The 15,567-nt window shown below is 39.4% G+C and overlaps 1 protein-coding gene across 1 annotated transcript in view; it reads left to right on the top strand.

The window, feature by feature from the left end:
• Top6bl (TOP6B like initiator of meiotic double strand breaks) overlaps positions 1–15,567 on the top strand; it is a 108,565-nt gene that overhangs the window by 20,616 nt on the left and 72,382 nt on the right. Inside the window, 1 exon segment of the mRNA XM_057778701.1 lies at positions 6,869–6,922. Coding sequence (XP_057634684.1) covers positions 6,869–6,922 — 54 coding nt within the window.

A 15,567-nucleotide genomic window follows, 5' to 3' on the forward strand; every position in this document is an offset into this window, starting at 1 on the left:
TTGTATTTCTGAGAATGTCTTCACTCCACACCTGATTGGTAGTTTGTCAGAGAATGGGATTCTAAGTCAGAATTAATCTCTCTTCAGAATTTCAATGACGTTGCAAAGTTGCTTCATAACTCAACTGTTGATACTAAAAATTCTGGTCTTTATGATTATTCTGTATATGACCTATTTTTCTTTTTCTCCATGTAAGCTTATATAATATTTTCTTTATCTTTGTATTATTATATTTAATAGATGCATTTTGAAATTTCAGTGATTTAACTTATGGGATGTTTGTTTTTACTTTATTTTACTACCAGATGAGTGTAGATGTATAGGGGTTTATTTGCTTTAAAGTAGAATCCACGGGCTGGAGAGATGGCTCAGTGGTTAAGAGCACTGACTGCTCTTCCAGAGGACTTGGGTTCAATTACCAGCACCCACATGGCAGCTCGCAGCTGTCTGTAACTCCAGTTCCAGAGAACCTGACATCATTATACCAATGCACATAAAATAAAGTTTAAAAAGTCTTATTAAAAAAAATAAAGCAGAATCCACAATATTTCAGCCTTGTGGCTTCTAATATCTATCCCTTCAGCTAAGGATGGAGAAAGGGAACAAGGCTTATAACTCAAATGTTTTTAAGACAAGTCGTGGAAATGACATGAATTCTGTTCCCATTCTTTTGACCATTCTTTTGTCATAACTGCTCTACACTTTCAAAGGAGCCTATGAAATGTGTTCTATTGTGCTCAGTGAGAAGAGAGTGATCCACAGTTGCTGATCTTTGTTCTGAAAATTCACACTACTGCACCTGCTGTGGGGTCAGTTTTCCTCCATCGTGCCCAGTACTCAGCCTTTTCCATGTAACTCATGTCCTTTGGGTGTGGGATTTTTGTTTGTTTGTTTTCTTGAGACAGGGTTTCTCTGTAGCTTTGGAGCCTGTCCTGGAACTAGCTCTTGTAGACCAGGCTGGCCTCAGTCTCACAGAGATCTGTAGGTAGAGTCTGTTCGTTCATTCCCGGCCACTTAGACCCACAATAATCACACAGAAACTGTATTATTTGCCAGGCGGCGGTGGCGCACGCTTTTAATCCCAGCACTCGGGAGGCAGAGGCAGGCGGATCTCTGTGAGTTCGAGGCCAGCCTGGTCTACAAGAGCTAGTTCCAGGACAGGAACCAAAAAGCTACAGAGAAACCCTGTCTCAAAAATCAAAAAAAAAAGAAAGAAAGAAAGAAAGAAAGAAAGAAAGAAAGAAAGAAAGAAAGAAAGAAAGAAAGAAAGAAAGAAACTGTATTATTTGAAATGTTTGGCCAATAGTTTAAGCGTATTTCTAGCTAGCTCTTATATCCTAAACTAACCTATCTCCATTAGTCTGTGCATCACCAAAAGGTCAAAGTTTCAGTGGGCTCCAGTGGAGGTGTCTGTCTCCTGTGGTGGCTACATGGCTTCTCCCTGACTCTGCCTACTCTCTCTCTCTCTACACACACACACACACACACACACACGCACACCTTCCAGCCTGGCTATATTCTGTTAAATCATCTGCTAAAAGCAGCTTCTTAATAAAGCAATAAAAGCAAACATATACAGAAGGACTTCCCACACCATTTCCCCTTTTCTATTTAAATAAAAAGAAAGGTTTTAACTTCTTTTTGTTTTTTTTTTTGTTTTTTTTTTTTTTTTGGTTTTTTGAGGCAGGGTTTCTCTGTGGTTTTGGAGTCTGTCCTGGAACTAGCTCTTGTAGACCAGGCTGGTCTCGAACTCACAGAGATCCGCCTGCCTCTGCCTCCCAAGTGCTGGGATTAAAGGCGTGCGCCACCACTGCCCGGCGGAAGGTTTTAACTTTAACACAGTAAAATTACATGTAACAAAATTTGTATCAAGCAAGAATTACAGCTACAATATTTATATCTACTTTATCTTTTATCATAACCAAGGAAAACTATAATAATAACTATTTATTCTTCAACTCCATCAAAGACTCCAGAAGGATATAATATTACCTAAGTAAGCAGGAAGTGCATTGTAAACGACTTCCAAAATTCTAGAATTGACAGAGACATCTCACTGCCTGGACAGTCACCCAAAGTTCTTCTGTACTATTGAGGCATCTATCTTCAGCCTACTGACCAATTGTATCTGGCAGACTCTTCCATGAATCAGGAAATTTCAAAGACAGTTCCACCTATATTGGCAGTTTGTCAGTCACTTTCTTCTGTGTCCTGCAGAATGTCTGGCAGACTCTTTCATGAGGCAGGAACCCCAAAGAACTGTCTCACCTTCTTTAGGCAACTTCAGCAATCATTTTTCTGTGGGTCCTGTAAGTTCAGTTAAGTAGTTCAGGCAAGAGCAATTTCTTGCCCAAATGGCTAACAAACTCCATGAGGAGCCTCTTTGATGCCCTTCATTCTTTTGAAGTAGATTGGTGCTGCCAGAAGCAGATGTGTCTCAGTGTCATGAAAAGTCCTAAGTTCTTAAAACATTTTAAATGCCATATTATGTAGTCTTTGAAAGATCTGAAGAATATCTATACATCTGAAATACATCTCTGTACATCTAGAAAACCTAGCTAACATGACTACAAGCTTAACTACTATAGATGACTCTATTAACCTATATTTATTAATTATACATTACATTTTAAAATGAGCTTCACAAACACAATACCTTAATCAAAAGCAGTGTGTGTGTGTATATATATATATAAATATATATAACAAAATTAATCTTAAATTTGTATCAATAAGCCAAGATTCATACCAATACAAATCTCTATAGCATATCCCCATTTAAATGTAAACAAACATTTATAAACAATATTTTGGAATTTGGGTGTAGTTCTCTCCAAGTTTGGAGAAAGTTTGGAGAGAACTTTCTGCTTTTCTTGGGTGAAGTAATTTTGGGGGGGGTATTCACGGCAACCTTTCAGGGGCTCTTGGTCCATCAAATCACATTAGTCTGGAAGGAATCCACAGGTTCTCATCCTCTGTGGAAACAAAAGAAGAACCCCTTTTCCAAAGCAACAAATCCTTAGACCCAAATTTTGAAGTCAAGATACCTTTAAAATATATCTTGGTAGCCGGGCGGTGGTGGCGCACGCCTTTAATCCCAGCACTCGGGAGGCAGAGGCAGGCGGATCTCTGTGAGTTCGAGACCAGCCTGGTCTACAAGAGCTAGTTCCAGGACAGGCTCCAAAACCACAGAGAAACCCTGTCTCGAAAAACCAAAAATATATATATATATATATATATATATATATATATATATATATATATATATCTTGGTTTAGCTTTTAGCAGCCCATACAATGAAATGTCTCTCTGTACTTAACTCATTCACAGTCAAAAAATTCAAAGAAAACACAATAATATACATAATCCAGACTCTCTGTATGTTTTCCATCTTTATGTGGCTTATTTGCCTTACTCTATTATTTTTTTTTACAAGTTTAATATTTATCTTATTATCTTTATTCCTTTAATCTATGACTGTCTGTACTCTTTTATATTATAAGTGTCTATACTTTTTTCCCTCTCTCTCTCTTAAACCTATGTACATTTATCTAACATGTCCAAAAGAGGTCTTTTTGATCTGTATTTGTCTTTATTGCAGTCTGCAATAATTTTCTGACCAGGAGCACTTTTAAAATGGTAAGCAGCTTGGTCACAGCGGCCCTGGATGCTGGCTTCACCTCTCTCAGGCTTTCAGTATGGTGGAGGTAGTTCACCACCAGCTCTGGGTCTGCTGAGTGGGAGCCGTCCTCACCACCTCAGCTCTGGGCATGCAACACATAAACCCTTTTATCTGCCGGGCAGTGGTGGCGCACACCTTTAATCCCAGCACTCGGGAGGCAGAGGCAGGCGGATCTCTGTGAGTTCGAGACCAGCCTGGTCTACAAGAGCTAGTTCCAGGACAGGCTCCAAAACCACAGAGAAACCCTGTCTTGAAAAACAAACAAACAAAAAAATAAACCCTTTTATCTGAGTAAAAGCTGAATCTGCCATACAGTGCACTGCACGGCTTGGAAATATCCCTGTGTATGGTGGCTGGAATGCACCATGCTCCTGATCCAGCCAATAGCTTAAGTATATTTCTAGATAGCTCTTATATCTAAACTAGCCCATCTCCTTTACTCTGTGCATCACCACGAGGTCTTGGCCGACCAGCAAAGTTTCAGCGGGCTCCTGTGGAGGTGCCTGTTTCCTGTGGTGGCTACATGGCTTCTCCCTGACTCTGCCTACTCTCTCTATATATATCTCTTCCAGCCTAGCTATGTTCTGTTAAGTCATTGGCCAAAAGCAGCTCCTTTATTAGCCAATAAAAGCAATACATATATAGAGGGACTTCCCACACCAGAGCACTGCTTGCTTCTGCCTCCCAGTTGCTGGGATTAAAGGTGTGTGCCACCATCACCCAGTGGGAAAATTTTTTTAGATGTTTTATCTATTTTAATTTTATGTGCGTTAGTGTTTTGCCTATATGTGTATCTATGTGAGAGTGTTGGGTACCTTGCTGTTGGAGGTACATACAGTTTTGAGCTGCCATGTGGGTGCTGGGACTTGAACCCAAGTCCTCTGGAAGAGCAACCAGTGCTCTTAACCACTGAGTCCCCAGATGTGGGAAATTTTGTTGGTAGTTCTACAGCAGTTTCCATTATTTAGATAGTGGATTTATGAAACTTTTTTTCTAAAATTTTCTCCCTGATTTTCATATTTTTGAGGTAATTTCCTTCAGTTTCTCATCTCTTTTGCCATTTAGATAAAATTATGGGGGCTGGAGAGATGGCTCAGTGGTTAAGAGCACTGGCTGCTCTTCCAGAGGTCCTGAGTTCAATTCCCAGCAACCACATGATGGCTCACAACCATCTGTAATGAGATCTGGTACCCTCCTCTGGCCTGCAGGCATACAGGGAGGCAGAATGTTGTATACATAATACATAAATAAATCTTTTTTTAAAAAAAGATAAAGTTATGAAGTTTAATAACAAACACAGGCAATGACTTTATCAGGAGGCACCAAATGCTGCTGTCACTCACCGGAGGTCAGCCTGCCTTTGCCGTCGCTTAAGGAGGCAGAAACAACACTGTTCGATGCTCTTTTCTTTTGTTTTCCTCTATAGCCTTGGCTGGCCTCGAACTCACAGAGATCCGCCCACCTCTGCCTCCCAAGTGCTAGGATTAAAGGACTGCACCACCACTGCCTGGCTTTCTTTTTTTTTCTTTTTGGCTCATGGTCTCCTGTGGCCCACTCTGGCTTCAAATTCAAGGCCAACTTTGAACTCCTGATCCTTCTTCCTCCGCTCCTGTGTCTTAGGGTGCCACCATCTATCCAGTTTATGGGCTCAATCCTTGTCTGTGCAAGCACTCTTATAATTGAGCCCCAGCGCTCGCTTTTTTGAGATATGACTTACTGTGTAGCTCAGGCTGGTCTCAGACTTGTGATAATTCTCCTGCCTCAGCCTCCCCAGGGCTGACATAATGCATCTGTGCTACAGTTAGTATCCTTTGCTAATTTCTTCTGTGAGTACCACTCAATGTGAATGTCTCCATGGCAACAGAAGTGCTCCTGGCCCAGGAGGAGGCTGTCCTTGTCAGGGTCCATCCCATCACTGCCGATGATAATCATCTCTAAAGCACTGGAGAAAGTAGACTTCAGTATTACACGTTGACAATCGTGTCTCTTTTCCTTTGGGTCCTTCTCAGCATGCCCCGAGATGGGGGGCCAGCTCAGGCTGTTGGGTTCAGCGTCTTTCCCCACTTTCCATTTTGTAAAGCCTCTCCCAGCGATAGATATCTTGGACTGCACAGTCCGGTTCCTTTCACAGGGACTCACCTACCATCCCAGCTCACAGGATGTAGTGCACCCGGATCGGCTCCATGGCTACATCCAGTTTTTCTTCCAACTCTTTGTTGAGAAAACCTCATTTTGTTTAATATCAGTGTCATTATATCTTTGCTCTTAGAATGGTCGGATCCTCTATCTTGATGGGTAAAAGCCTAGGAGCTAACATTCTGAAGCAAGGGAATGAGGAGTGTTAGCTATCTCAGTGCTCTGTGTTTAGATTCACTAAGCCCACTCTTTAAACGACGACTTTGGTTTTTCCATCACAGAGGTTCACACTTCAGCACACTCAGAACAGCTTCTCCCTGCATCGGCATTAGGGAGGCCAGCCTCTAGGATGCTGAAAAGACGCGGTAAAGTTCTAATTAAATTCAGTTTAAAAAGAGGACAAAGAACTTTGGCTCTTTGAAATTTAGGTATCTAGGTACAAATAATTCTTAGCCAATTGACTGGCAAAATATCTTCTATGTCAGAGTAAAATTAGTTCAAAAGGGCCAATATTTTAATTGACTCTTACACTCAAAGTTAGTTGCTGGCACCATGCTCTCTGATGAATAGCTGCAGTTTAGAGTTTTCCATAATCCTGTTCTTTCAAGTATAGCAGCATCTAAAGGAACAGTCCTGGTGTTGATTATAGGTGCTAAATTTAGGCGAAAAGAATTGCCACTGGTTGTCATCAACCCCCACGTATTCATTGTGCCTTTTAGTACCATTTTTGCCCTCTTTTGTGCTGAACTCATTACTAAAGGCTCCTTTTAATGTTCCATATCTAAAGGCAGTATTTTCAGGGGCCCATTGATTTTTTGTTTGTTTGTTTGTTTTTTGTTTTTCGAGACAGGGTTTCTCTGTGGTTTTGGAGCCTGTCCTGGAACTAGCTCTTGTAGACCAGGCTGGTCTCAAACTCACAGAGATCCGCCTGCCTCTGCCTCCCAAGTGCTGGGATTAAAGGCGTGCGCCACCACCGCCCGGCTGCCCACTGATTTTTTTAAAGTCAAATATACTTAATTGTTTTACATTTTTTGTATTTTTTTCTTACAGTTGCTTCTACAGGAAGTGTCTATGGTGGCTTGGTCTTCAAGAAGTTTCTACGAGGTAAACAACTACTTAACTTCCAGGAGACTAAATCTCTGTTTGTTAATAAGTTTGTTGTCTTCTAGAGTACATTTATTCTGAAAGATATAATTCCTTGGTTTAGTAAATAAAAATATAGGATACCCACTCAAATTACACTTTGAGATAAACACTAGATGCTTTGAAAGATGTATTTTAGCCAGGCAGTGATGGCACATGCCTTTAATCCCAATACTTGGGAGGCAGAGGCAGGTGGATCTCTTTGAGTTTGAGACCAGCCTGGTTAACAGAGCAAGTTCGAGGACAGGCTCCAAAGCCTGACTCAAAAAAAAAAAAAAAATACAAAAAAAAGCAAAAAAAAAAACAAACCCAAAAAGATGTATTTTATTTTTCAATTATGTGTATGTTTCCGTGTGTATGCCACATGTGTGTGGGTGCCTGCAGGGTTCACAGAGGAAGTCAGATCTCCTGATTCTGGTGGTTGTGAGCTGCCCAGCAGGGGTGCCAAGAACTGAACTCAGGCCCTCTGGAAGAAGAGTATGTGTTGTTAACCCTGAGCCACCTCTCCAGCCTCAGACCCTCATTTTTCAGTATAACTGTGTCTCATGTAATGCTTTATCCTACATTTTATCTGTCAATTCCACTGGAACAATAAAGCTAAGTAGATGCAGGAATGGACATGGTATCCAGGTAATTCTAGCTTTTCTGACTATTCTCTGTATAACTCAGGCAGAAGTTTCCCAGATATAAAAGAAGATTTGTTCCTATATAGTTCATAAATATACCATAAATGGTTTTCTTTGTAGTAATATAGTAATATTGTTCTCTATATTATATGTCAAAAATATGTTAACATTAGTATGGTTTAGGAACTTAAAATTTGTTTATTTATTTATTTCAAGACAGGGTTTCTCTGTGTAGAACTGGTTGTCCTGGAACTCGCTTTGTAGACCAGGCTGGCCTTGAACTCAGCGATCCATCCACTTCTACCTCCTGGGTGGTGGTGGCATTAAGGCATGCTCTAACACCACCCGACTCAGAACTCAATTTTTTTGTTTGTTTGTTTGTTTTTCGAAACAGGGTTTCATTATTTAGCCATAGCTGTCCTGGAACTTGCTTTGTAGACCAGGCTAGCCTTGAACTCACAGAGATTCACCTGCCTCTGCCTTCCAAGTGCTGGGCTTACAGGAGAAACATAATTTTTTTTAAACTTTATTTATTGTACATGTGTGCGTCGTGTGTGTGTGGACTAGAGAATAGCTTGTTGGAGTTGTTCCTTTCACTGTGTGGGTTCTGGGACTTGAACTCAAATTGTCAGGCTTGGTGGCAAGAGCAATCTTGCCAGTCCCAGTTTAGGAACTGTTGAAGATTGTAGGTTTAATAATTTCATCTTTTCTTTGACTTAGAAAGAGTCTGCATTTACTTTAAAGAGACCAAAATGGTCAGAGAACTATTGTGCTTCCATTTTTTATCTTCTGTGCTTGTGTGGTTTTGAAATAGCTAGCCAGTGAATGTGTTCCCCTCTTAATTGTTAAAATGTAAATTTTACCAAGTTTAGGTTTCATAGGCCATGGAACCCAGGACCTCACACATGTTAGGCAGAAGCCTTACCTCCCTCCAAACTATAGCCCTAGTTCCCCAAGCGACTGCTATTACTTTTTGTGGTGTTTGGGATGGAACCCAGGACTTTGCATATTCTTTGGTAAGCCAAGTGCCTTACCACTGAGGAGCATCACCATCTCTTGCTGTTTGTTTGTTTTTGTCTGTAATAACATAGAACATTTTATCAGTTTTATTATAATTTTTTATTAGAATTAAGGTATGGTTTAAGAATTTTACTTTTTGAGACTGAAAAGATGGCTCATCAGTTAAGAGCACTGGCTGCTCTTGCAGAGGACTGAGGTTCAGTTCCCGGCACCCACAATACAGCTCACAATGCCTATAACTTCCATCCTAGGGATCCGACTCCCTCTTCTGGCCTCTGTGAGAACCAGGCATGATTGTGTTGTATATACATATATGCAAACAAAATACTCATTAAAATTAAATTTTTTTAAATTAAATTTAAAAATTAAAAATGAACAAATTTTAACAAAAGAATTTTACTTTTAATACTCTAATTATGTGCGCTCTGCAGGTATTTATAACTAGACACATATATTTTATTCTGCCAGTTATATTTTGATAATTTGAATGCGGAGTGGAGTGACATTAATAATCATAATGTTATTATTTACATTTCAAATTAAATTTAAATGAGTTTTTATTTAAAGTTTTTGTAGGAACTTATCTGCAACTTTATGAAAAAAATATCTAGATCTTTTTGTGGTTTTTAGCAGTTATTTACTAGTTTGTTATTAAGCATCTAATTTTGCCTTTCTTCTCCTTCATAACAACATTATTGATATTTGAGTTTCTAGTACCTACAGTGCATACGCTTTGGGAACAACTAACTGTTGGGTGATGTTTTATTCTTTTGGCTTCTTGGGGGCTCCACCACCCAGCTCCCAAATAAATTACATACAGAGGCTTATTCTTAGTTATGAATGCCTGACCTTAGCTTGGCTTATTTCTTGCCAGCTTTTCTTAAATTATCCTGACTATCTTTTGCCTCTGGGCTTTTATCTTTTTCTATTTCTGTATACCTGTTTTTACTTCTTCTCTGTGACTGACTGGGTTGCTGGGTGGCCCCAGATGTCTTCCTCTCCTTGTTCTCTTGTTCTTCTTCTTCCTCATTCCTCCTTCTATTCACACTCTCTACCTGCCAGCCCAGCCTGTCCTTGCTCCTGCCTCACTATTGACTGTTCAGCTCTTTATTAGACCATCAGGTATTTTAGACAGGCAAAGAATCACAGCTTCACAGAGTTAAACAAATGCAGCATAAACAAAGGCAACATGCCTTAAAATAATATTCCTTCAAAAAGACCACACCCATAGAGGCAGATTATGCTTGGGGAAGCAGCCTATCCCACTTTTCCCAGCATGCCTGCCTATAGCTCAAAGTTGCATAGTAGCTAAACGTGGGATAAACTGCTTTTAGAACTAGAGCATTTTCCCTAGAAGCAAGCCTTCTGTTTACACAGCCCAAGTCCTAATGTTTAAAGAGACAATAAGGATAAAACTGTTTTTTGTTATGTTAATATGATATCATATTTTTATTGAGACATAGTCTTTTAACTCTTGAACAGATAGTCTGTGAAAGTTTGAGTAGAATGTTCTTTCTTTAGTGATTATCACAGTGGTTATTCTAGTGAACATTTATTACACTTTAGGCCTGTGCTCATTACAGAGGGGGGGGGTTGTTTGTTTTTTGCTTGTGTGTTTGTTTTTGGTTTCTTGAGACAGAGTCTCTCTATTACGTAGCCTTGGCTGTCCTTGGAGCTTGCTATGTAGACAAAGCTGACTTTGAACTCACAGAGATCCACTTGCCTCTGCCTCCCGAATCCTGGGATTAAAGGCATGTGTCTGGCCCACATATTTATATTTCTTCATTGTTGTTTTCGAGAAACTCTGTCCAATTTATAAGGTGCTGGGATGGGACCTATGGTCTCTTGCATGCTAAGCAATCACAATTCCAACTGAGCTATATCCCCTGCTCAGTTCATACTTAGATTTTAATCACTCTGCTCTACTGCCTCCTAAGCTATCCTGGAAGAAGGGAGGCATCAATTTACTGGCCTGAAGAGTTGCTCTGATTCCAAGACTTTTGGGAGATCTGAATCCAAATTCAAAAGTCATGGGTTATGACTGGACATGTTGGTACATGCCTGTGATCACAGCACTTGAGAAATGGGGACAGGAGAATCAGAAGTTTAAAGATATCCTTGACTACTTAGTGAATTCAAGAGCAACCTGGATTATATGAAACCCTGTCTCAAAAACCCAATTCTGCCCTCTAAAAAAGAGTCATGGATCAGTTGCCTCAAAATCATCTCTATTATTGTTAGTTGCTCTTCCTCTTGGGATTGTTTCCATGGGATGATACAAAAAATGGAAAAATCATTCCTAATGCCACTGCTGCAGTTGAAATGTTTGAAAGTGCTTTGAAAGAAGTAATTCTATATAGACAGAGGAAATGTGTTATGAGCAGTGGCAAGGTAATAGGATTTTCTGTTATATTAACTAATATTTAATATGCATGTGCAAGGAGTGGTCAGATTATAGGTAAGGCTACTTCAATTAATATTTGTGAAAGTGCTTTGAAAAATGAAAACCCCATAACAACAAAGGAGTCAGTTTATTGCATTGTAACTAGTAGGGATGAGGCATCAAGTATCATTTATAGAAATCACATTTTCTATACTAATACAAAATTTAGATAGTGTCATAGTGATTTAGATTTAACTTTTAATTTTTAAAATTCAAGTAGTTTTGTTTAATATATTTTATATGACTGATAAAAGTGAGTGGCTTTTTGTACAAATATGAAATATTATGGCTCAAGTTATACAGCAAAAATTGAGTCATTTGTTCATTGTCAGTCATATTTAGTAGCCAACTTCAGCTTAATTCTTTAGTTGTTAGGGCTCATAATACTAACCTCCACTCCATAATGCTATTTATTCATACTAATTAGTAGCATAAATTGCTCAGTGAAGCTCACAAAGGAAATTGGCCAAGACTAAGACCCAAATCCCTTAGCTCCTTGGCTTATGTGTCATTAATTATGCCTTTATTACTATTATTATTTATTTAACATTCCTGTAACACTGTTAGCAAACTGCTTAAATTGGTCCACTGTCTTTACACTGTTTAATTAGCTTCATCAGGGAGTTTCTGGCAGCTGATTTATTAATCATCAGGGTCCAGATGCTAAAGCATTGTATATCTTTCAAAATTCGTAGCATAGCTCTGAATTCAGTGTGAGCACACTGTCATCTTCATCCTTTGCTTGATCTCGCCGGTGCCTGAATGACGTACCACTCTTCTCTCAGGGAGCTGAACTGCCGGAATAATCTAACTTCTGTTGCCTTCTCTTCTTTGCCTTCTTCCTTCTGTGCATTCCAGGTCATTTTCTACAAATAGGCTCATACTTATGCTGAATTAATAAACACTTGACCAGCACAGCCTCCCGAGAGTCCTGCCTCTTTAGGTTCATTTTCTCTTTATTCGTCTCTAGTTTCTAATGAGTCATGCTTTCGTTTCATTCAGTAGCTTTTATTGAATATCTGCCTTGCCATGAAGTGACAGAAAGGGACAGCTCTGCAAATAAAATAGGGTGTGGCAGGATTGGAAGGGAGCTGTGTTCCCAGAGCTTTTGTGGTGACCCAGAGGATAGTCCTCAAAGTCCCATCGCCAGTGTGCCTTTCTTCCTTTAGCCATGGCACACATGTGGAGGCCAGAGGATAGCTTACAGCAGTGTTTCTCTCCTTCCCGTACACGGGCCCCAGGACCTCAGGACTTCAGGCTTAGCAGCAGACTATTCTGTTTGGGAGTTACTCTGGAATGTGTAACATGCTTTCCTAAATTGCTATTTGATATATATTTATTTCTTTTATTTATTTGGTTTTTTGAGATTCCTTTTTAAAAAAAAAAAAAAAAGTTTTTCAAGGCAAGGTTTCTCTGTGTAACAACCCTGACTGTCCTAGAACTCAATTTGTAGACCAGGATGACTTCAAACTCACAGACTTCAAACTCACAAAATCACAAGTGCTGGGATTAAAGGTGTGCACCACCACAACCCTGCTTTAAGATTTCTTTATAATGATATCAACATTCTTACAATTCTCCAGAGTTAGAAACCTTGCCTTTTTAAGAGGAGTGAGTTTCTCTCTTTTTCTTCGTTATATAATAAACTCATTTCTTGTTAATTACATCCTTGTAATATACAATTGTTTATTAAATTCATTTAAAAGTGCTTTTAGGGCTGGAGAGATTGCCAGGCATTAAGAGTATTGACTACTCTTCCAGAGGATATGGGTTCAACACCCAGCACCCACATGGCAGCTCACAACTGTCTGTAACCCCAGTTCCAGGGAATCAACAGCCTCATACACACATGCATACAGACAAAACACCAGTGCACATAAAGTAAAAATAAATACATTTTAAAAATCTTTTCTTAAAGTGCTTTTAGGCTCCTCCTTGAATGATTTCCTATGTGCTTATTAAAAACAAAACAAGCCAGGCATGGTGGCACACTCCTTTAATCCCAGCACTCAGGAGGCAGAGACTGACACATCTCTGTGAGTTCAAGGCTAGCCTGGTCTGAAGAGTGAATTCCAGGACAGCCAAGGCTGTTATAAAGATAAAATCTGTCTCGAAAAATAAAACAAAAAACTCACAAAGATCAGATTTGATGCCACCTATCAATTAGAATAATCCCCTTAACTTTCAAGAGCGATGGCCACTGTACCGGCTGGTTTCATTTTAACTTGATACAAACTGGAGTCATCAGAGAGGCGGGTGGTGTGTGTCTCTTGAGAAAATGCCTCCATAAGATCAGGCTGTAGGCAAGCCCGTAGGATATTTTCTTATTACTGACCGATGTTGGAGAGCCAAGCTCATTGTGGGTAGGGCCACCCATGGGTTGGTGGTACTGGGTTTATAAGAAAGCAGGCTGAGCAAGCCATAAGGAGCAAGCCAGTAAGCAGCACCCCTCCCTCCATGGCCTCTCCATCAGCTCCTGCCTCCAACTAACCATCTGGTTGGGTTGCCTTAGCTTTCTTAATAGATGGTGACTTGGGTTATATAAGCCAAATAAACCCTTTCCTCCTCAAGTTGCTTTAGGTTATGGTGTTTCAGAAACCTTAACTAAGACAATTACTAAGATAGATAAATAGGTGCTTAGAGTTTTTCATAACTACATTTAAATGTGTAAATTCTGTTAAACACTGTATGCTTATTCACTTGTGTGTAATTCTACTTATCATTTACTTTATATATACATTACCTGCTGAATTACTTCTATAACGTATGTCTATTTAGTAAAACATGATTTTTTTCCCCAGTTTGTGCAACTTGCTTGGCTCTAGAAACTGCTTCCTTTACTTGGGTGGGAGAAAAAGGAGTGGTGAACTGCTAATAGAAGACAGACACATTTACAGGTCTCTGCCTACTTTACTGTCTGTCTCTTCGTATTATATTTGCTATCTATTTACTTCCATGTAAGAGTTTGTTCAAGGGTCTATCAGGGAAGAGCAGCTATTCAAATAACATTGGCTGAAGAACTGTCTGCTATATTAGGAACACACATACAGTGAGTGACAGAGGAAGAGGACAACTGCCTAGCTAGCCAAATCAGCCAGATGAACCCTGCTGGTTAATGGGGTGACAGACAGCAACCACATTCCTACCTCCTCCAATTAGCTTCATTTAAATGCTTTATTGCAGTTCTGGAGATCAATGGCAAGACCTTGAACAAGCCAGGTAAAGGGCAATACTCCTGGCTACACTCCTAGTCCTCCATTTTTTTGCATAATTTAACTTTATCCAGTTTGGCTAGTCATTTTAAAAATAGTTACTTTTTTCTAAGTCAGAAAAGTTTTATTTTTAAATTTTTTCAAAAAACCAGATAAGAATACTAGGCTTTGTAAGTACAGAGGCTTTGCTGTGCCATCAGCGAACCTTTTCTTCTGTTTTTATGCTGCTCGGGTGACATCCAGGGCCTCTCGTAAGTGCTGCTGGAGAGTGTCTCTCATGAGCTGCTACAGTCCTGGATTTTTTCCCCCACTAAATGTTTAATTTTGCCCTGCTCATTAGTTTATTTGAAAAGTCAATGAGAAATGATTGACAGGTCTAAGCATGTTCAACATTGACAGAGCATCTTAAAATGATCAACCTTTGAATTTTTAAATCTGACATTTTTATAGCCAGAGAATAAAATTCTGTTACAATTTAACACCTTAGAAGGCCAACAATTCTAAGACTGAGAAATTACCTAACACCTGCCCCACCCCTAACGCTATCTTATAGCTTTAGTCTCTTTTTTCTGTAATAGGAGCTCAAAACTTGAAGTCTTTGATAGAATTTTTAATTTTTGTAGTTTTGTGGATGTATTCATTTTCCTTGTGAAAAGACGCATAATTCAATTCAATCAGATTTTAACCAGGTCTGTTATGGAAATGATGATTAACTTCTCCTGTTCCTTTTTTCCCCCCCGCTGAGGATGTCACTATGTAATCTTGCCTGACACGGAACATACTCTTCTCTGTGTAGATCAGGCTGGCTTCAGATTTACAGAGCTCTACGTTTTTTCTGCCTCCCTAGTGCTGAGGTTAAAAGCATGAGCCACCATGCCCAGCTCTCCTGTTCTTTAAACAAGACATGACATCATTCATTTTTTTGAGAGGTAGGTCAGACCTGTTATCTGTTTCAGAGATGAGGAAATCCAGACTTACATCAGCTTGTTATCCTAAGTTTAAAGAGAAGAATTTTGTGGTTTCATAAATCACTAGTTACCCATTAAACCAGATGAGACCAAGTTTTTGGTACATTCTGAATAGTTTCTGACTGCCAAATTTGCCTTCCATTAGGGAAGATTTTATAAAGGTTGGCTAAAGACCAAAGAAACTAGAATGAATTGGTTTCTGTCTTCTTTTCTTTCCCTTAATATTTTTTCTTTTTCATAGGTTTTTTTTTTTTTTTTTTTTTTGGCAGGGTTTCTCTGTATGGCTGTCCTGGAACTTGCTCTGTAGATCAGGCTGGCCTCTGACTCAGAGATCCAG

Source organism: Chionomys nivalis, chromosome 8, assembly GCF_950005125.1.
Source record: "Chionomys nivalis chromosome 8, mChiNiv1.1, whole genome shotgun sequence".
NCBI lineage: Eukaryota > Metazoa > Chordata > Mammalia > Rodentia > Cricetidae > Chionomys > Chionomys nivalis.